The sequence below is a fragment of the Bubalus kerabau genome, chromosome 6 (assembly GCF_029407905.1).
Source record: "Bubalus kerabau isolate K-KA32 ecotype Philippines breed swamp buffalo chromosome 6, PCC_UOA_SB_1v2, whole genome shotgun sequence".
Taxonomy (NCBI): Eukaryota; Metazoa; Chordata; class Mammalia; order Artiodactyla; family Bovidae; genus Bubalus; species Bubalus kerabau.
Genome location: NC_073629.1, coordinates 102,009,357 through 102,029,224, shown reverse-complemented (window position 1 = coordinate 102,029,224; position 19,868 = coordinate 102,009,357). Strand labels below are relative to the sequence as shown.

General features: G+C 55.5%; 1 protein-coding gene across 4 annotated transcripts in view; it reads left to right on the top strand.

Annotated features, from left to right (window-relative positions):
- RNF220 (ring finger protein 220) overlaps positions 1-17,563 on the top strand; it is a 267,983-nt gene extending 250,420 nt beyond the window's left edge. For 2 of the 4 annotated variants that reach the window (XM_055586085.1, XM_055586088.1), the window contains 9 exons: positions 1,522-1,643; positions 1,998-2,130; positions 10,479-10,575; positions 10,781-10,867; positions 11,006-11,061; positions 11,177-11,255; positions 15,501-15,609; positions 15,756-15,830; positions 16,584-17,563. In XM_055586085.1, coding sequence (XP_055442060.1) covers positions 1,522-1,643; positions 1,998-2,130; positions 10,479-10,575; positions 10,781-10,867; positions 11,006-11,061; positions 11,177-11,255; positions 15,501-15,609; positions 15,756-15,830; positions 16,584-16,655 — 830 coding nt within the window. In that variant the 3' untranslated portion in view covers positions 16,656-17,563. Of the gene's footprint in view, positions 1-1,521; positions 1,644-1,997; positions 2,131-10,478; positions 10,576-10,780; positions 10,868-11,005; positions 11,062-11,176; positions 11,256-12,574; positions 14,214-15,500; positions 15,610-15,755; positions 15,831-16,583 lie in introns of those variants that run through there. The other 2 variants (XM_055586086.1, XM_055586087.1) reach the window with 2 other exon arrangements.
- Positions 17,564-19,868: the final 2,305 nt, after the last annotated feature.

The following is a 19,868-nucleotide window of genomic DNA, read 5'->3' as shown; positions in this document are numbered from 1 at the left end:
AACAGAGGAGATGGGCCAGGCTGCAGGCAAGATTTCTCAAACTCCATGCTCAGTCCTTGTGGGATGGTGGCTTTCCTGTTGATTTGGCTTTTGCTAGGGCTGCTCTATTCTGGAGTAACTCCCTGCTTCAGGCCCTCAACAGGCAGGAGCTGGGGTTCCAGGTGCTCCCCTAGCACACTCACAGGATCCGTCTTTGTTGATACTGATCAGCTGGGGGCACTCTTGGGACAAGAGAGCCTTTGAAGCTATGGAGTAAGGCATGGTTTCCTCTCCTGCCTTTGCCACTTTTTAGCTACCTGGGCGACTGCCTGATTGAGCTTTAAGTATCTTTATCTGGAAAAATGCTTAATACAACCTGGTTTCCAGATATAGAATAAAATGAGCTTCCTTGTGTAAGGCAGTTAAATCTTACACACAGCTAAAGCTCTAAATTGTAACTTATCAACTGTCACCTGCATCAGTGTTCACCATTGTCTCACTCCCTAGCCTGCATTGATGAGCCTTCCACTAGCGTCAGTATCCACAAGAAAGTTCTTTCTGGTCTTGCAGTGGGGAACCCTTCCTTCCTTGGCTGGCTCCACCCCCGCCCTAATCAGTCTGGTCTCCAAGTGGCTAGCTCTGCATCAAGGGAGGGGATAGAGGGAACAGAGTCCCTTGTTTTGACCCCTTCCTGCTTCAGTGACAGGAGGGCTGCAGAGAGGGATTAGTGAGCTAATTAGAAATGATTGCATCTCTCAGCATTAATTAGCAGTGCTGTGGGCTTGCAGTGTGCACTTTGGAATTGAACCCCCTGTGGGACAGCATGGCAGGCAGCCCTCTGCCTCGGGGGCCTGCCAGCCCCTCTTCACTGATTAGAAATGATGGAACAGGTTCGGGTAGGCACAGTAAGGGCTACCCTCTCAGGATATCCTGGGCTCTCTGACTAGACCCTCTGTACCTTTATGACTGGGCCTCGATCTCCTCTTCTGTAAAATGGGACCAGCAGACCTGAGAAAAATCCTCCCAGGGATGATTCTATATAGGAGACTGAGGGCTGTACCTCAGGCCTGCTGGCCCAGGAACAAAATGGTTTTAACTGATAAGTGAACAGCTGGCCAAATCAGGCCCCTGGAGAGACCTTAGATTCTAGCCAAGAGGTGATCTCTAAAGTTGTGTGTCTTGACTCTAAAAAAGCCTGCGTTCTTGGCCTTCTGGGGAGATACCTAGTAAGTACCAAGGGGAGCATCTTTGCTCACTGGACTCAGTTGAGCACCGCAGGTAGGCAACTGTGGGTTGAGCTTGAGCCAGCTGTGGCCAAAGAGTTGGACACTCGGCTGGCCTAGCACCAGTCTCCTCCCCAGGCGCTCGTGGCAGGGCCCAGACCCCAGAGGAGCTGAAGGTGCTGCATAACGAGGGCACGATTGGGCGTGAGCCAGAGGGCTAATGGGTGGGAGGAGGTCAGGATGTCAGTCCCGCTGGGACCTTGGGAGCTCCAGTGACCGTCTGCCTGTTCTGTGCTTTGGTTTTGGTTTCTCCATGCAGCTCGGATTGGGAAAATGAAACGGAGGAAGCAAGATGAAGGGCAGGTATGTCCCCTGTGCAGCCGCCCCCTGGCAGGATCGGAGCAGGAGATGAGTAGGCATGTGGAGCATTGCCTTTCTAAGGTAGAGGGGCCATCACCACCTACCCCGCCCCCTTCCCCTGACTCTAGCCGCTGACTGCCTCCAATCTCTGGGCTGTTGGGGTCTCCACGTGGTCTCAGCAGCTGCTTCTTCTCTGTTCTTTGCCCTCTTCCTTTGCTTTCACTCTCCCACTCCTCCCCTGGGGCTCCAGTGGAAAATTATTGGGAAAAAGCCCAGGTCTTTGACCTCTCGATTGGTTTACTTCCAAGGAGCCCTAGAGCCGGGGGCCTGTGGGGCACACCGCAGCTGGGGGCCTGGGCTGTGCCTTCCTCGCAGGCCCTGGGGAGCAGGTAGGGACGACCTGGGACCCGCATGATCCTGCTCTGCTCTTCACAGAGGGAAGGCTCCTGCATGGCTGAGGACGATGCCGCGGACATCGAGCATGAGAACAGCAACCGCTTTGAGGAGTATGAGTGGTGCGGGCAGAAGCGGATACGGGCCACCACTCTCCTGGAAGGTGGTTTCCGAGGTACAAGCAGCCAACACCTAGGTAGTGGCGCTGTGGCGGCCAGGCCTCTGCTGGGTAGCCATCTATGGGAGCCAAGAGGCCAGGGCTGGTGGCTGGTCATCCATTCAGCCACGTGGGAACTGCTGCTGGCAGGGCTTCTTTGTGACTGTGCTGCCTGCCTGTGATGTGCATATTAAAATGGATGTATTTGGGTGGGGAAATGGAATTGTGAGGCTGCAAGCTAGGAGTGACGAGGGGGGCTCTCCGCCTCGGGTGATGCATTGAAGGTGACAGCCAAGCCGCGTTAGCACCTGCATAAAATATTAAAGGGACGGTTATGCATTTATCACTCCATCCCTCTTAAGGCTGATAAATGAGAATCCAGCAACCTGCTGTACACCTCCAGCACTGGGGGCCCCGAGGGCTTCCAGGCAAACACATTGGATTTTCCTCCTCCTCCTCCTCAGCCCCACGTCAGGGAAATCAGTTACAGAGGAGAGTGAGTTATGGCAAAATTTGACCTCCCATGAGCTTCATTGGTGAATCTAATTTTAGCTGTGATCCCATCCCTTCTCCCTGGGTGCTCTCTGCCCTGAAGCAAGAGGGGCCTGTGCCCAGCTGCTCCTGCTTCCCTTGGACTCGCTGCAGAGGGCTCCGCAGGGACCTCCCCAGCTCCACTGCCCACCTGGATCCTTGGAGATACATGGTTTGGCCCAATGGAAGTCCCCCATCTCCACCAGGTTAAATAGCAGACTGGTAGGAACCCAAGATCCGTGTCCTCTTGATGCTTCCTGCCTTGGGCAGGGTGAAGGGGGAGCTGTCTTGCCTCCCAGCCTCCAGCTCACCGCTCTTCTGTGCACAAGCACAGCTGGCACGGCAGCTTGTGGTCGTTAAGTGAGCCAGTCTGCTTCCCATCTGCCTCCAGTTCTCTGGGCAACACCCTTGGGAGTAATGCTGTGTCTGGTCCCTTGGGAATAGCGCAGCAGCTGAGAGGAGGGTCTCTGCCTCACTGGGGCTACGCTTCTAGGGCTGGTGATGAGAAGTGGTCCCTACAGTGCCGTCCAGGGCAGACTGGCTACATGAAGAGGCCACAAGCCCAGGTGTGGCATTATGCCTCGGGTCCTCTCTCACACTGGCAAAATGTAAATGAGAAAGGTTAATCAGACCAAACTGAGGACTGAGCTAGAGAATGTCCATTTGCCATTTCCCTCTGGTCCTGTTCTAGAGTTTCTGGGCCCAAAGAGCCCCGAAGCCAGGGATCCTGTGACTTGTACTCACAGGTGTCCCTGGCCAGTTCCGGGATCCCGCTCTGGGTTTGCTCTGTTCGTGGCTGCAGGTTTTCATGTCTTCCATTGCTGTGGCAACTTCTTGGTCAGGTTACTTGGCCCAGAACTGGACCTGATGGCTTCTGGGCTCCAGACAAGGCTTAGGAAGATGAAGCCGCATGGGGCCTGCGCATACGACCATGGATTTCCCAGGCCCTGGGACCTACTTGCAGAGCGGGTGTGAGGGGCTCTTCAGCCCTGGGCGGGTGTCAGTTTTCACTGAGTGTTTACACGGTGAGGTTGTTCCTTTCAAGAATTCCTGAGAGGAGTTCAAAGGGGGGTTTTTCTTTGAGCGATTTGGAGAGCGAGAATGAGAGTGAGACTTGAAGAGGGAACAGGGGCCGGAGGTGCCTTTATCTGCAGAGAATTGCTCCGGCTTTCCTGATAGAAGCTGCTGCCGCCTCTTAAACAGCTTAGTGCAGTCAAAAGACAGACAGACTTGAAAGGCTGTTTTACAGCGAGATCAGCAGGGGCCACGAGGCAGAGAGCAGGGCGCAGTGGAGCGGAGGAGGCTGAGGCTCCTCGGTAGGGGGGTGCTATCAAAGGAGGCCCTAGCTGATCCTGACCGCCTCTGCCCCTGAAACCTTGTCTGCAGAAGCTGGCCATCTGTCAGTCTGCCCTTCTTGGCCAGGACCGAGAGGCCCCAACTCTTGGGGGGTTGGGTGTGGCCCCGCCAGGCGGCCTGGTGTCAGTGCAGCGCATTGATCGCCCGCCGGGCGGGCTGGGCCGCAAGCCGGGCAGCGCGTGCTTAATGTGATTGAAAGGCAGTTAAAATGGCGGTGACCTTTTCAGGAGGAATTAGATTGCCTGCCAAGACCGGTTAGAGGGAGTGATAACGCCGGTTGAAGAAGCTGCCCGGCCAACTTCAGAGAGAGGGAGCAGAGGCAAGATGAGCAGGCGAGCAGCGAGGCCCATTTAAGCCGCACTGTGCGTGCTGACAGAACAGAGATTGCTGTCCTTGTTAGATATGAAAGAATTGAAGAATTGCACATAAGTTCCTGTATCTGATCATCACCTGTCCCTCCTCCCAGACCAGGGCCCCTTAGTCATCCTCAGCATGTCTTCCCACCAGGCCCAATGAGGGCTGGTCTGGTGGAGCAGATGAGTTCCTTTGAATGTAATGTGCCGTGGAGCCAATGAACAAGCAGGGATTTTTGGTGGGACACTTGACTGAGGAGAATAGGCCTTGGAGATGGGACCTTTGATTACTGAGACCCTGAGAGGTCAGGCCTGGGAGGGCTTGGAATTGGTATTGTAGGACCGAATGAAGGATCAGACAGAACAGGTAAGGACTGGAATAGGTCCAGGTAGACGTGGATTTTCAAGAGCCTAAAAGAAGAGATACTGAAAGGTTTCAAGAGAGTAGTCTGAAAGAAACGTTTGTTTAGGAAGCATGGTGGCCTTCTCAGTTCTAGGGGACACCCTGGGCTGTGTGCGTAAGCTGCGGGTTGTCCTCTCTGAACCTTGGGTTTGCTAGCCTGCTGGTGCTGTTTCTCCCCACTCAGTTATAATTGCATAAAGGGCGGTGCATAGACCGTAGTGCTTCACCAACATCTCCCTAAAAGAGTTCAGCATTAGGGGGAGAAAAGATGCTCTTCAGACACCCCATGCCAGCCCTGGGCAGAGCAAGGGGCCTCTAGGTTGGGCCACAGTGGGAACCAATTATACAGCCCCTGGGGACAAACCTGCGCCTTCCTGTAGTCAAAGGAGGTGTGTGACGAAGGAGCCCGGCTTTCCTCATTGCCTATCTCCAACTCCTGGTCTCGGACAAGAGACTTGTGATGGGAGCCTTGATCCTTCCCCTGTCTTGTTTGCCAGTGAATGTTCACTTAGCTGGATTAGGGGAGCCTGGAGCTCATTATCTCTGGGATGCACAGGCTGGAGAGAGGACATGGAACGGTTGGCTTCAGGTGACGTGACAGTGATGCAGTGGGCATTTGGGTGACAAGGTGGAGAGATTTCCCAGGAGGCGGCAGGAAGTGGAAGGTGCTGCAGCTCAATCTTTGAGCCCTGGAAGGAAATGCGTCCCTGGAATCCAGCATTGAGCCCCTTTGAATCAAACAGGTAGAAGGGTAGAGACAGGGACGCTACTAAGAGAACCCGCTGTCCAGGCCTCTATCCTGCCCCGATCTTCGCCTAGGGACTGCATCTTAACTTGAGTACTTGCCTTGGATTTAGACTGGCTCCATGTGGCCTGGAATGAGATGCCATGGAGAGGAAAGGTGGGGCAGCTGTGGTGCAGATCTGTTAACTGACTGTTGCTTGGTAAAACTTCAGATTGTGGGTCAAGGGGTTGAGAGGTGGTGTGAGTCCAGGGCTGGGAGAAATTGGCCTGGCCTTAGCTGCTGCCTCCTTCTGCATGTTGATTTCCTAAAGATGGGAGCCCCAGATTCTCAAAATGTTCCCCAGGGAGCCCTGCTGCCTGGTACAGTCAGTGACGGGTGCTGGAACAGCCAACTGCCAGAGGCAGTCTTGGAACGGAGTGTGTCCAGCCTGCCGCTTTCTACCTCCTTACCACCCTGAGTTAGAACTTGTTTGGTGGGAGGAGCAAGGACGGGTGGCAAGGAGCAGGGCACCTTCTGTCCCCTGTGGCAACTGACGGGGATTTAATCGCCTTTTGGAAACACAATTGTTAAGCCGGGACAGAGGGAGTACAGGCAGAAGGAGCAAGTATCAATGGTTTTAAACGGCGTCTGTCTCTCTGTGCCTCTCCTGACGTGAGGCAGTGAAACGCGTTATCGAGGAGGCCCGGAAAGTGGCTAAGTGCGTTTGACACACGCCAACTCCCTGCCTCCACACTGGATAATTGCATTGTCAACTGTTCAGCGAGGTGGCAGGTGACACTGCAGGCCGATTGATTGTCCCGCATCGCAGCTCCCCAGACTGTCAGCTCCCCAATCGATGGCGTTTACACAAGACACCATAACTGCATCTGTAACTAATTCCAGTGTAAAACTCTCCGGAAGCTGCTGCTGCTGCGCACCTCCCCCCCCCCCCCCCCCCCCCCGCCTTCTCCCCTCCTCTGGAGAGCACGGGCCTCTGGAGGCCCCAGGACGCCTTTCTCCCTGGGCTTTGGTTTTGTTGGGAACAGCAGGTGAGGAAATCGATGGCTCCTTTTTTGTGGTTTCAAGTTCCAGGACGTTACTGCCCCTAGTCAGTGGGCATCTCCAGTTTCACAATCGATCATCTGATCAATTGATCAAATTAACGCTGATTTTTTTTTTCCTTCTCTCTTTGCGATGACCCAAGAAGAAATGAGTTTATGAGAGATGGGTCATTTTTATAAAATTTAGGCCTTGCTTATCATTTATGCACTTAACCCTTTCCCTCTCTATTGCTAAGTATCCACTTGGAAGGAAGAGGTTTTTTTGAACTGCCTGCCCTCCCTAGCCCAGGCCCCCACTGCTGAGCATCACTGATCATCAGGGTTAGTCTGCCTGCGGACAGCACCCAGCCCTTCATGGGTCTGAGCCACAACAAGGGGACTCCCCAGTGACTGAAGAGTGTTCTGGGTCATCTTGCGGGGTCTGAAGGCAGTCCCTGCTCTGGATAGTAACAGCAGGAGTGGCAGCTTGCCTGTTACTCTGGAGCTTCACAGAGCAGGAGCCAGAGGCTTGGGAAGGCGTTCTCTGTGCCATCTTGCTTCTGAGTACTGGCTTGGGATATTCCAGCAGCTGAGAACATAAAATGACTGTGGAGCCTTCTCAAAGTATGTGTGGGAGGGGGGCAGGCTGGCGGGGGCCCTGTCTGCATAAAATGGCTTTATGGCCGTTTCTTTTTATTATGATTCTGCCAGAAGTCAGCAAGTGACATTTCATTAAGAAAATAAAGTTTAATGTGCTGGGAAGGAGGTTGGAGTTGGCTGGGGCAGCACAGGAGTGAAATGTGGCAGTGGCAGCCTGTTCTGAACACCTGAGGGGTAGGGAGAGGCTCCCAACATCTGTCTGCTGGAGGAGGGGGTCAGGGTCAGAGTCAGCTGCTCTGGCCAAAGGCAGGCCTTTTCCTTGGCAAACAAGATGTGTCGTGCTCTCCATCCTGTCAGCGTGGTCGGAGAAGAAGGAGATTGTTGCCCACTTGAGAGATGGGGTCTGAGAGGTGAGGTTGTGGCCAGAGAGGTTTCTGCAGGCCACCAGCTGATCAGGCCTGGACCTGCCTCTGGCACAGGGCTCCCAGCACCTACCAACAGCACCGTCGGCATTTAGCCATCACTGCTCGGGGGTGTTATGTGGCACCTGTGGTGGGCTTGGCCAGCTCTGTGCTGGGTAATGCTTAGATCACAGACTTAGGGTTTTAATCTGGTGAGCAACAGTGAAAATACATGGTAATACATGTGAATTTGGAGTTGTACAGGAGCCTGGGTGGACACCACGGAAGGGGCCCCTCTGTAGAAATGTCTAGGGAAGTCTCATCTGTACTCAGCACCTTGAGCGTAGGAATCAGATCAGGAAACAACGTCCTCAGTGTCAAGGCAAGCGGAGGATGAGTTCAATGAAGTTTGAGAGAATGGTGAAGCAAGTTCATTCAGGAAGTATTTAAAGAGCAACTACTATGTGCAGGCACCATGAATAAAAGGCATGATTGAGAAGAGTCAGACTTGCAGAATGGGCAGGAATGTGTTCTGTAGACCAAGAGGGAGACCTTTCTAGGTAGAGATAACAGGAAGTACAAAGGCCTAGGGGCTTGAGAAAACACACAGGCCCTGGGAACCAAAATAGCTGTGTTCCACCAGACTACAGAGACCTGGTCCAGGCCTGGCAGGCAACGAGACTGCAGAGATAAAGACTTCCGGCCACTGGGCTGCTTTACGTGTGGAGAAGCCTGGACTTTTCCTGGCAGTTTGGGAGTGCCTCGTTTTCTCAGGTTTGCCATGGGAGCCATACTGGGCTGAGGAGTGGTGCTAGGATTCTCAGCTTTGCTTCTCACTTGCCTACAAGGCAGGGCTGGGCAGGGTCTGGCCAAGCCGAAGATGTGAGGCTGACTGCTGAGCTGCGTGCACTTGGGGGAGGGGGGTTGGCAGGGCTCGAGGGGCGCAGGCTCTAAGTGAACCTGATGGCTACATTCTGATTGATGGCGGAGTTTGTCTCCCAAACTGTCAGAGGGTTTATAGAGGTGCCACTCACCCACAAGGTGGGAATTGCTTGTCAGGACACTTGGCTGTGAATAGGAGACAGAGCTGTAACTTGGTGTTTTCTCAGCTTAATGGCCCCGCTGCTGACCCGCCTGCTGCCTTGAGTTTGTTTGTGCCTCAGTGTGGAGGGCAGATGAGGACTGGCGGGCAGGGGTGGAGCTGGGCAGTACCTGTTAGCTCTCTCTTTCCCTGGTGCTGCTTCTGGAATGGGTGGGCCCGTTGTGAGACCAGAAACCAGAGGCGTAGGATAGAGAAGGATCAGGAAGAAAGTGCTTTTGAAACGGGCTTGAATGATGGAGGACATTCCAGATGGAGAGAGAGCATGAGCCAGACAGACAGGGTGACATTGGAAGTGGAGTAAGTCTGTCCGTGTATGTGGGGCTTAGGGAGCGAAATGAGAGAAGGTGAAGAGGTGGGAGCATCCAGAGCGTAGCAAGTCTGGCCTAAGAGGAGGAATTGGGCGCGGGCACAGTGAGCAGCCACAGGCAGTGTTGGAGCAGGGAAAAGAAGGGTCAGGACTCTGGCGACAGGACGAAGCAGTAGAGGAGAGGCTTGGCAACCCACTACAAGCCTGTTGCCTTCGTGAATGTGTAAGACCCTGAAAATGGAAGAATGGACAAGAAATTTCTGAGATCATTGAGCAGAACTCGGAGCTGCTTGGCATCGATTCCACTCACCCCAGGTCACATGGCTTTCAGTCCTGTGCCCCCAGCAGGGCTGCTGCACTGGCTCACGGATGTCCGAGACCAGGACCACCGGCAGGAGGCGGGGCGGGGAGGACGCGATGTCCGAGACCAGGACCACCGGCAGGAGGCGGGGCGGGGAGGGCGCGATGTCCGAGACCAGGACCACCGGCAGGAGGCGGGGCGGGGAGGACGCGATGTCCGAGACCAGGACCACCGGCAGGAGGCGGGGCGGGGAGGGCGCGATGTCCGAGACCAGGACCACCGGCAGGAGGCGGGGCGGGGAGGACGCGATGTCCGAGACCAGGACCACTGGCAGAAGGCAGGGTGGGGAGGGAGAAGTTGCTTTGTGGTCCCTGGCCCCGGGCTATCAGGAAGGGTGGTTCTGGGAGTCCGCACAGGTGAGCGGGCGTGGGGCAGCTTCAGCAGCTCAGCCCCTTGCACCACCACCACCCCTCCCACCACTGGCCGAGAGTCTGCCTGTTGCTGTGCCAGATACACCTTGGTGGGGTCACTGCCTGCCCCGCCCTCGGCCCTGCCCCTGCCCAGCCGGGTTGCCTCCGGGGACTGCTCTGAGAAGCAGGTGTGCATGCCTGTCCTCCCTCGGCTGTCCCTTCTTAATCCCTTTATAACTGCACTTGTCCAGGAATCTGGGCTGAGTGAGGTGGGGATGAATAATTAATGTCAGGCGCTTCAGACACCAAATATTTGAACAGCTGCCTGGTGTTTTTGCTGGCAAGGACCTGCCGGCCAAAATCAGGACATTGGCTGAGGGTTCCGTTGTATGGCTCTGACAGGCCTTTGCCAGCCTACTCTCCCCCGGGTAGACTTGCCAGGCTGGACCATGGGGCACGGGATGCCCAGGTCCTGGGTTGGGGTGGCCTTGTAGACCTGTCTGTCCTCTTCCTACTCTTCTTAGATGTGGAAGGCAGGTGGACAGCAGGCCTAGACTAGGCCTGTCTCCTGAGGACTTGACATAATGTATGAATGGGCTGGTTTATGAGCAGAGACCACTTGGAGCAGCAGGCAGTACAGGAAAGGCTGAGGTATGCAGAGTGAAAAAGAACTGTAATGTCAGAATCAAGAGCACCCAAGTGCTCTCTATTCCCCAAGCCCAAGTTTCTGCCAGGCCTTACCTAGCCCCAAACCTGACCCCTACCTTAGGGAACAGAAGGGGGATCCTTGGCCTCGTCTTGCTGGCCCCTGGCCCTCCTCACACCCTGCCTCCCACAGGCTCTGGCTTCGTCATGTGCAGCGGCAAGGAGAATCCGGACAGTGATGCTGACTTGGATGTGGATGGGGATGACACTCTGGAATATGGGAAGCCACAGTATCCTTGGGGCACTGCGGGACAAGGCGGGACTGGTGGGACAGGCCAAAGGGAATAAGGAAAGCCACAAGCACCTCCAGTCACTCATCCACACCAAAACCCCCAGGGTCAGTGTCTCAGCTTGGGCCAGGGGCAGCCCTCCTGGGGATTCAACCCTCACGGCCCACCACAAACTAGGATCCATTGTCCTTGACCACCTTGCCAGATACACGGAGGCCGATGTCATCCCCTGCACAGGCGAGGAGCCTGGCGAAGCCAAGGAGAGAGAGGCACTGCGGGGTGCAGTCCTAAAGCAAGTGTGGGCACAGGCTTGGGCGGGTGGGAGAAAGGGAAGGGAGGCCCTGAAGTGGGGGTCCACCCGGTGCCCACCCTCAGGGCTGTCCTGCCTGCCTTCGGGGCTCACTTTGTCCTTCCTCTTTCCTTTCTCTAGTGGTGGCCCTCCTAGCACACGCATCACACCTGAGTTCTCTAAATGGGCCAGTGATGGTAAGTCCTGACCCAGGTTAGCAGGGGCCGAGGTGGGTGGTGACTGATTCAAGCCCAACCCCTCACCTGTGCTGCCCATCTGGCCAGAGTGTGAGTCCCCTCTCTGTCCCGGCAGAGATGCCATCTACCAGCAACGGTGAGAGCAGCAAACAGGAGGCCATGCAGAAGACCTGCAAGAACAGCGACATTGAGAAGTGAGTGGTCCGAGGGAGCCCAACCCCGGAGACCACAGCTCAGTGGGAGGGAGGGGGCCCTTCGCTAACAGGAAGGCCTGCTGCCCTGGCACACAGCCGGCAGTGGGGCCCAGCTGGTGCTGAGCATCACTCTCTGAATTGATCACTAGGCCATGGCCCCGGGAGCCTTGGTGGAGGGAGGAGCAGGCGGCCTGCCCGCCTGCCTGCTGCAGGGGCCTCCGCCCGGGGAATGTGATGTATGGCCGCCCAGCCCAGCCGGCACACTTGATTCATCTCCAGTTTCTGTTTCTTAATCGGGAGCTAAATTGGTTTCATTTTTCTTGTCCCGGGTGGCGCTTGCAGTGTGGGTTTTAGGCAGGAGTATTGGGTCTCATCACTTCTGGTAGGAGTTTTTGGCCCACATTCTCTGGCAGGGGAAAAGAAGATCCGTTAGCACTTCCCCCAAGGTGGGGCCACCCCTGGCCTGGATCCCCAGGAGCCACCAGGATTTGAAAGCAGCAGCACACCTTACTGCCTTTCCAGAAGCCCAGGCAGCCCAGTCCTGGCCCCAGGAGGTGGCATTGTCCAGTTCTGGCTGCCTGGAGCTGCACCGCTGTTGGCCATTGCCTAACTCCTCACACCTGCCCCTCCCTCCTCTGAAGGCTAGGTTGCCCGGGGTTAAAAGGCAGCCTCTTCATTCCAGGGCCAGTGTTCCATCTTGCCTTCTGCCGGGAGAGTGGATTGCAGGCCAGTGCAGGGCCAGGTCGGTGGCCCAGGGTCACCTCCCATTTGTTTCCCTCCATTTTGTGTTGTCATAAATTCATTCCAGCCTGTTGTGGTTGATCAGTTTATCTCGGCCAGGGCCGCGAGTGCTGCTGGCATGATGTATGGGCCGCGGCGCAGGGCCCGGCTGCCCATGAATCACCGCAGCTGCTCCGTGTCAGCGCCGGAGCGGGCCGCACGGGTTCGGTGCAACCAGCTTGGGGGGAGAGGAATGACGTATGGATGTTTATTTAATAATTCTCTCCTACTCCAGCTGAGCGGGGCAGGCGGGGCTGTAAGGGGCGCCCACCCTCATCTGGAGGGGCTGCTCATAAATCAGAAAGACAAGATCATTAATCAGGGATGGCGCCGGAGGGGGAGGTGGGGGCCAGAGCCAGTGGCCATCCAGTGGTCCTACCCCACTGAGGGCTGGGGGAGCTGGGCTTTCTGTCCCACCTGTGTGAGCACGAGCACCAGTGGGCGGAGCCCTCGGGGATGAGTTGGGGGCGGGCTCAGTCATGTGCAGAGATCTCTGACGGGTCTGGCCCTTCAGTCCCCATGATGTCTCTCTTTCCCAGATATGTTATGGGTTCCCGTCCTGGATCTTTTTCACATCCAGGGGAAGGAGAAACACAGACTGCATGGCTTCTTTCAAGAAATTCTCCACCCCATGCCTTCAAGGGGCTCTGGAATAGCTCACAACCTCCCTGGATCGGGGGCCTGGAGGATTGGGTGTTTCACTAGAGCAAAGAGTAAAGGCCATTTATGTGCTGAGCAGATCCACCATGGGGATGGAGTGGCCTTGGAGATGGGAGTGGGAAATGGCTCTTCTGGACTCATGGCTTTTGCCTTCCCAGCTCCAGCTCATTCTCTGGTTTAGGGTTTTCAAGTTAGTTTTCTACTCTGGGGTAGGCTGCCCCCAGTTCCAGGCCTTGGTTTCCCAATCATTGAAGTTACCACACGGGATCAGCCTGGTCCTTGGAGAGGAAAGAAGCACAGCTACCCATCCTTGTCTCCTTGCCAGGAACATATCAGCAATCCAGATGGGGGTGGCACATACAGCATTGGGCAAAATGCCAGGGGGAGGACTCAGCTGTGCAAGTGCGTGTGAAGAAGGAGAGTGTGGTAAAGGCTTTCCAGAGCTGGAAAGCTGAAGGGATGCTCCCAAGAAACCCACCAGTGCCAGAAGCAGTTGTAGTCAGAGCCTTCCTCAGGTTGCTTGGAGAGAGGCAAGGCAGAGAGAGCCATGGACTGCTGGAGTGATGGATCTGGAGCATGTCTGATATAGGGACACAGCCATCAGGGAGACCTGCTGGTGCCCCTTTAAGAGAGAACGGTCAGAGATTCGAGTTTGCTGCTGCCCATTAAGTGTATCCCACCATCCTCCACATGCCCCCTGTTACACCTATGCCGAGCAGGGACAGACTGCCTGGAAGCTTTCAGGCTTTCTGGCCCCACTGCCCCCCCAGGCTGGCAAGACAGACCACCCCCTAGGAGATGGCCCTAGCACACACACCGCCCTTGTGATTTCTACCTCAGCTGACTGAATACACCTTCTAAACCTTAGCTCTTACCCTTTACAGCCCTCCTCCAATATCCTCAACTACTTCCTGTAAATCGAGTGTAAGATAAACTTCCTTTCTGATTGTGGCATCTGGGGTTGTCTTGGGCACTGGGTTCCGTGTAGCAACCTTCTGCTTGTCCACAAGTGAGCCTTCCAGGCAGATGGGGCCAGGGGCCCTTGGCCTTGGTTCCCACTGTTTTCTCAGCCTGGAGGCCTATCTCCTGGTTGTAGCCAGTGTAGAGTAACAGCTGTTCACACTGTTACTGGTTGATTCCAGAATCAGTCTGCCAGGGTTTGAATCCCATCTCCCCTACTCTGCGTGAACCTTGGGTAGTCTACTTAGGTTTCTGTGCTTTTGTTGTCTTTGTTGAGTTGTGTCCGACTCTGCACCCCATGGACTCGAGCATGCCAGACTCCTCTGTCCTGTACTGTCTTCCAGACCATGTCCGTTGAGTCAGTGATGCTATCTTAACAGTCTCTGCCTCCCCCTTCTCCTTTTGCTTTAGTCTTTCCCAGTGTTCCTTCATATATAAAATGGGAGCGTTAGGATCTCCCCATGGAGTTTTTGTGAGGTGTAAATAAGATAATAATTTTTAATCTCTCAGTAAAATTCCTGGCATTTAGTAAGTGTTTAATAAATTTTAGCTCTTTTATTTGTATTATGTCGTTATTCCCTGAAGCTCATCTCCAGTACCATCTTTTCTACTCCTCCAGGAAACATTCCTCCCACTCTGAGCGCCTCTGGGTTCTGTTGACTTGTTTTAGGAGTGGTGGGAAAGATCACTCCTTAGAATTGTCTGAGCGGTTCCCTGTTCAGTATTGTAGCTCCGAGAGTTCAGGAAGTTGCAGGGCTTGTGCAGAGATTGGACAACAGGTGAGGACCACCAGGACATCTGACATGCCGAGGAAGAAACAGCTAGGAGCCGTTGATGTAGGCTAGGCCTCCAGCCCAGGGACCTAGATTATGTGGGCCTCCTCAGATCCCCATCTCTCAGTCTCCCTAGACCAGTTGTTTCTTCAGCAGGTGTTTACTTACACTCCCCTGCCTGGAGTGGGGCTGGTGTCCAGAGTCAGCATCGGTGGAGTGATCATCTCGCCCTCAGGGAGCGAGTCTGGCAGAGGAGACAGGCATTTGCAGTCGTGCTGCTGTAGTGAAGTCCAGCACAGGGGCTGGAAGAGCACAAAATGGGGAGCCCCACCAATGGTACTGGCCGAGGCTTGGAAAAGGTTTCTGGGAGAAGGTGGGAACTAGGCCTGAATGATGAGATGGAACTAGAGAGTTAGGAGGTGGGGTGACCCAGAAGCAGCAGAAAGTACTTGAGAAGCCAATGGAGTGAAAAATGGTGGGGCATGTGGAAGAACTCTGGCATTGGACGTGGATAGAACGCAAGGCACGTGGCAGGGCGCTGAGGCATGGCTGGTGGGGGCAGGCCAAGGAGGCCCTCGTAAGCTTGTAGGAGTTTGCTAGAGCTTTACTCTGAGGTGGACGCTGAAATGTTGGAAATGTCAGTAGAAGTGGTCGGTCTTGCAGAATCGGAGGTACCAGAAGGATGGGGACTGGAGGCAGAGGGGCCATCCAGGTTGGTGTAACGCACAGTCATGAGCTTGACTCAACTAGGGGTGGCAGCGTGGAAAGGAGTGGATTCCAAAGATGCAAGGAGCTGGATGTCAGGGGTGACTGGGAACGAGGAGTTTCGAGAATGGTTCCCAGGTGTCTGGTTTAGAAATTCACCAGGATGGAGGTGCAGGAGCAAGGCGGGTGAGGGGCGCGGGTCTGGAATGTGGAGTTTATGGATCTAGGATGTGAGTGGGATCAGGGAGCAGGGAGGTCTAAGAGACATGGGTACATGTGGTTCTGGAATCCAAGGAAGGTGTGGGCTGGAGGTTCATATTAGAGATGCCAGCCTGCTGCCTGCGCAACTGTGCCATCCTCCTTACAGAATCACCGAAGATTCAGCTGTGACTACGTTTGAGGCCCTGAAAGCTCGGGTCAGGGAACTTGAACGGCAGCTATCTCGTGGGGACCGTTACAAATGCCTCATCTGCATGGTGAGAGGAAGGGAACCTCACGTGTCCCTGCTTGGGCCTCAGTGCTCCCTGGGGGTTGGAGAGGGTCTCTGCCCCGTGAGCTGGGCCCTTCAGAGGGTGGGACGCCTCAGAGTGACCCCTCCCTTCTCTGCCCATCTTCTCCCTAGGACTCATACTCGATGCCCCTGACGTCCATCCAGTGTTGGCATGTGCACTGTGAGGAGTGCTGGCTGCGGACCCTGGTGAAGTGGTCTGGGGGTTGGGAGTGGGTAGCCTTTTGGGTTACTGCCCAGATGTCCATGCTTATGCTTGAGCCTGCCTGGGGGGTTGGAAGAGCAAGGAGCAGGCGGAGCAGAAGCACAGACCACAGCCTGAATCCAGGATATTCATCCCCCAGCTCATGAGCCTCTCCCCTCCCCCACACCAGGTTTATCCAGTTCTCCCCAGCCATGGGGTCTCTCTGCTCCCTTCCCCAGCCCCCACCCTGGAGGGCCCCATGTTACACATAGCAGTGAGATCCCCAGTCAGGAGGAGGCTGGGTGTGGGTAAGCAGGACCAGGGCCTCAGCCCCTCCCCCTCCCATTACTAAGCTCCTTCTGCTCCTGCCCCTGTTCTTCGCTCAGGAGCAGCCATTAAAATGTCGCCCGGAGACAGCAATAAAAGGCCCGGACGTGGGCTCTGTGTCCTGATCAAAGGCCGCGTGTAATCTCGTTAGGGCCGCGGCAGCCACAGCTGGACCCAGCCTTGTTCTCATTATCGGGGCTCCCGCTGCGGGCCTAGCCAGGCGGTTTGATCCTGGCATCCCCCCAACACAGGAGCGTGCCTGCCTGCTCACAGAGGCTGCCCAGGCCTCCCCAGCCCTCGCAGACAGGACCAGTCCAAAGTCCCGGCACACACGGGTGCAGGGAGACAGGGCTGCAGGCCCGGGTGCACACGATCAAATATGTGGCCGGGGTTTAACCAGAGGGCCCGCCCCCGCCCCCTTCTCCCCGCAGGGCGCCAAGAAGCTCTGCCCCCAGTGCAACACCATCACAGCGCCCGGAGACCTGCGGAGAATCTACTTGTGAGCCGGCCACCCCAAGCAGGCCTTGCCTCAAGCGCCCCGCCTGCCCCGCCTGCGACGAGACGCCCCCTTGTACATACTTGCACACAGGTTCCCCATGTACATACATGCACACACACGAACACGCACACACGCACACAGAGGACTCTGGAGCCAGAATGGAGGCTGAGGCCCAGGCCCTGCCTGCTGGCTCCCACCAAGACTGGGGACCATACCTGTTCTGAGTTCTGTTCCCAGGGTGGGGCAGGGAGGTGGGGGTGGGGGGAGTATTGTCAAGCAAGGCTCCTGAGATCCAGCCCCCAGACGGACAGACATGCAAACACCAGACTGAAGCACATGTAATATAGACTGTGTATGTTTACAATGTTGTGTATAAATGGGACAGCTCCCCGCCCTCTGCCCTTTCCCCTTCCCTCTGGTTGTATGATTTTCTTTTTGTTAAGAAGGCCTGGAGGCAGCACCTCCTTGAGGGCTGGCTGGGGGCTCGGCCCATCCGCCTCGGGTGCCTGCCTCACCCCTCCCCGGTCCCTTCCCTCTCCCATGTGCTCGCTGTTCAGTGGTGTATATTTCTTCTCCCAGACGTGGGGCATGTGCCCGAAGGGACGTGATCCTCTCCTTAGTCTTAGCTCCTGGGGCTCTTGGTAAGGAGTTGGGGGAGGGGGGAGGCACAGGCGTGGGAACCGAGCTGAAGCAGGGGCTGAGACTGGGCTGGACAGGTGTGCTTCTGGCTCCCCAGCCTTCCGCAGAGAACCTTTCCTGGGATTAGAGCTGCTCTTCCCGGGAAAAGTGTGGTCTCCCCTGCCCTTCTGTGGGCCCCATGGTGTGATGCTGTGTCTGTATATTCTATACAAAGGTACTTGTCCTTTCCCTTTGTAAACTACATTTGACATGGATTAAACCAGTATAAACAGCTGCTGTTTCTGTGTATGTATACAGGGAGGGGAAGACGATGGGGTGGTAGGAACAGAGGCAGTTAAGGGGTTAATTCCTGGCAGCCATGTGGGGAAAAGGACTTGGCTAAGGCTTTGTAAAGCAGTGTGGGGTTAGTCTGCTCAGGGGCCCTGGAGCTCTTGTCGGGTGGGGGGGTGGGGCCAGGACCTGGACTCCTGACTATTGATGGGTAGGGGCTCCAGGTTAATTCCTTATCGATGCAGAATCGTCAGCTCATTAATCACAGGAGAGGTCAGAGCTTGGGGGTGCCGAGGGGATGCAAGCTCTATCCCCTGGTCTAGGGCTGGAACAGGCTGTAAGCTCAAGTGAAAACATAATCCCCAAACCTCTCTTTCTAGTTCTTTGAAGTGATCCAGGGACCACAGTCACCATCTTAGTCCCCTGTGGCGGCGTCTGCTCTCCATCCTAGTGACCACTACCTGCTATAGCTACTGTGCAGATAAATGAACAATAAGAACCCCCTTTATCCAAGGTGGACCCTCAAATCAGGGAACTGAGGCTGGGCAGCCACCACTTGAGACGGAGCTTGGTCAAGCGGTGATACCCACGGCTGACCGGTACCAGGGAGTGAGCAACTCTCTGGGTACTTGGGCAGGTGCTCAGAGCTGCAGAGGAGGTCTTGGCTACCACAGAAAGCTTGTTTTAACAGAAGATTCTGCTAAAATTCAACACCCCAGAGTATCTTCATGACTCCAGACGCCTTTCCTTCACATGTTCTCACACACACCAGACCCCGCCTCCCAAATCTTAGACACACCCATCTCCTCTGGGATGCGTAGTGAATACGACAGAATCAGGTCCAGTTGCCAGTTCCTGTCCACCTCTGCACCCAGATGACAAATCACCCTGGTTGGAGTCCCGTGAAGGCCCTTCACAGCTCCAGGCCCAGCTTGATGGCACCAAATATTCTGAAAGCAAGGATCCTGGGGCCCAAGCCTAGGAAAATATGTGGCCTGAGCAGAGCAGCTCCAGTGATGGTTGAGGGTTTAGAAGAGAAGTGGACAACGCCCAGTTCCCATCAGGCTGGCTCCTATCGGATCTCTACTCTCCCCTCTCCCTGCCTTGGACTCAGTAGGTCCTTGATGGCTGGTTACTTTCACCCCCGGGGGCCAACTGCTCTCTAATAGAAGACATTAACCCAGAGTGAGGGCATGAAACCTGCCCTGCTGTGGGATCCTTGAGTTCCATCTCATGGCACAGGCAGCACTGCCACCTGTTGGCCATGGCTAGGAATGCAGCCACACAGAGTAGGAACGGGCTGCAGCAGTTGAGGGGCCATCCCAGAGGGTTGAGGCCATGCAGGGAGAGCTGAGCTCTAGAGACAGAAGGTGCATCAGCCCCAAGACTATCAAGGGTCAGCTCCCACCCAGAGCTCTTCCAGCCATCTCCTTCAGTGACTCAAACTTTCAAAGCCCATCCCTGCCCCCCAAGTCCCTTGATCACCACAGTGTGCTAAGTCACTTCAGTTGTGTCTGACTCTTTGTGACCCTATGGACTGTAGCCCGCCCGGCTCCTCTGTCCATGGGATTCTCCAGGCAAGAATACTAAAGTGGGTTGCCATGCCCTCCTCTAGGGGATCTTCCCGACCCAGGGATGAAACCTGCGCCTCATGTCTCCTGCTCTGGCAGGCGGGTTCTTTACTACCAGCGCCACCTGGGAAGGGATCACCACAGTAAGCTCAATCTATCAACACATATTTATTGAATGCCTACTATGTGCCAGTATTGTGCAGCAGTGACTTATAGGATGATAGATGATACAGAATTCTAAGGCTGAAGCCACTGCTCCTGTCTACAGAGGATCCAAGTGGGTCTCCCTCAAGGAGATGAAGGCCAATGGTTCTGGTCTTCAGGACTCCTGACTCAGCTTGTCCCAGCTCCCATCTGGTGCTGCTATCTTCCTGCTCCTCACACCATCTGCCCACTCCACACACATCTTGCAACATCCCTGGGTCCAGTGGCTTCCTGGCAAAGTGTAGTAGATCCTGGACAGAGCCCCCCACCTGTCAGCTCCCCCATATGGCTTCCACCTCAGACTCCCTGGCAATGAGAAGCCTGAGTGAACTGCCAAGTGGGATCCTAGGGGATGGTGCTCTGGGCTTGGGGGGGGCTTTGCCTGCCCTTCCAGGTCCTGGGAGCACAGATCACAGCCCCTGCCCCAGCCTTCCCCTACCTTCTGACACCTCCCTGCAAAGCTCACCTTCCATTCAAGGAATCAAAGATCAATGTTGGGGCTCAGCCTCACCCCACCCCCAGCTTTATTAACC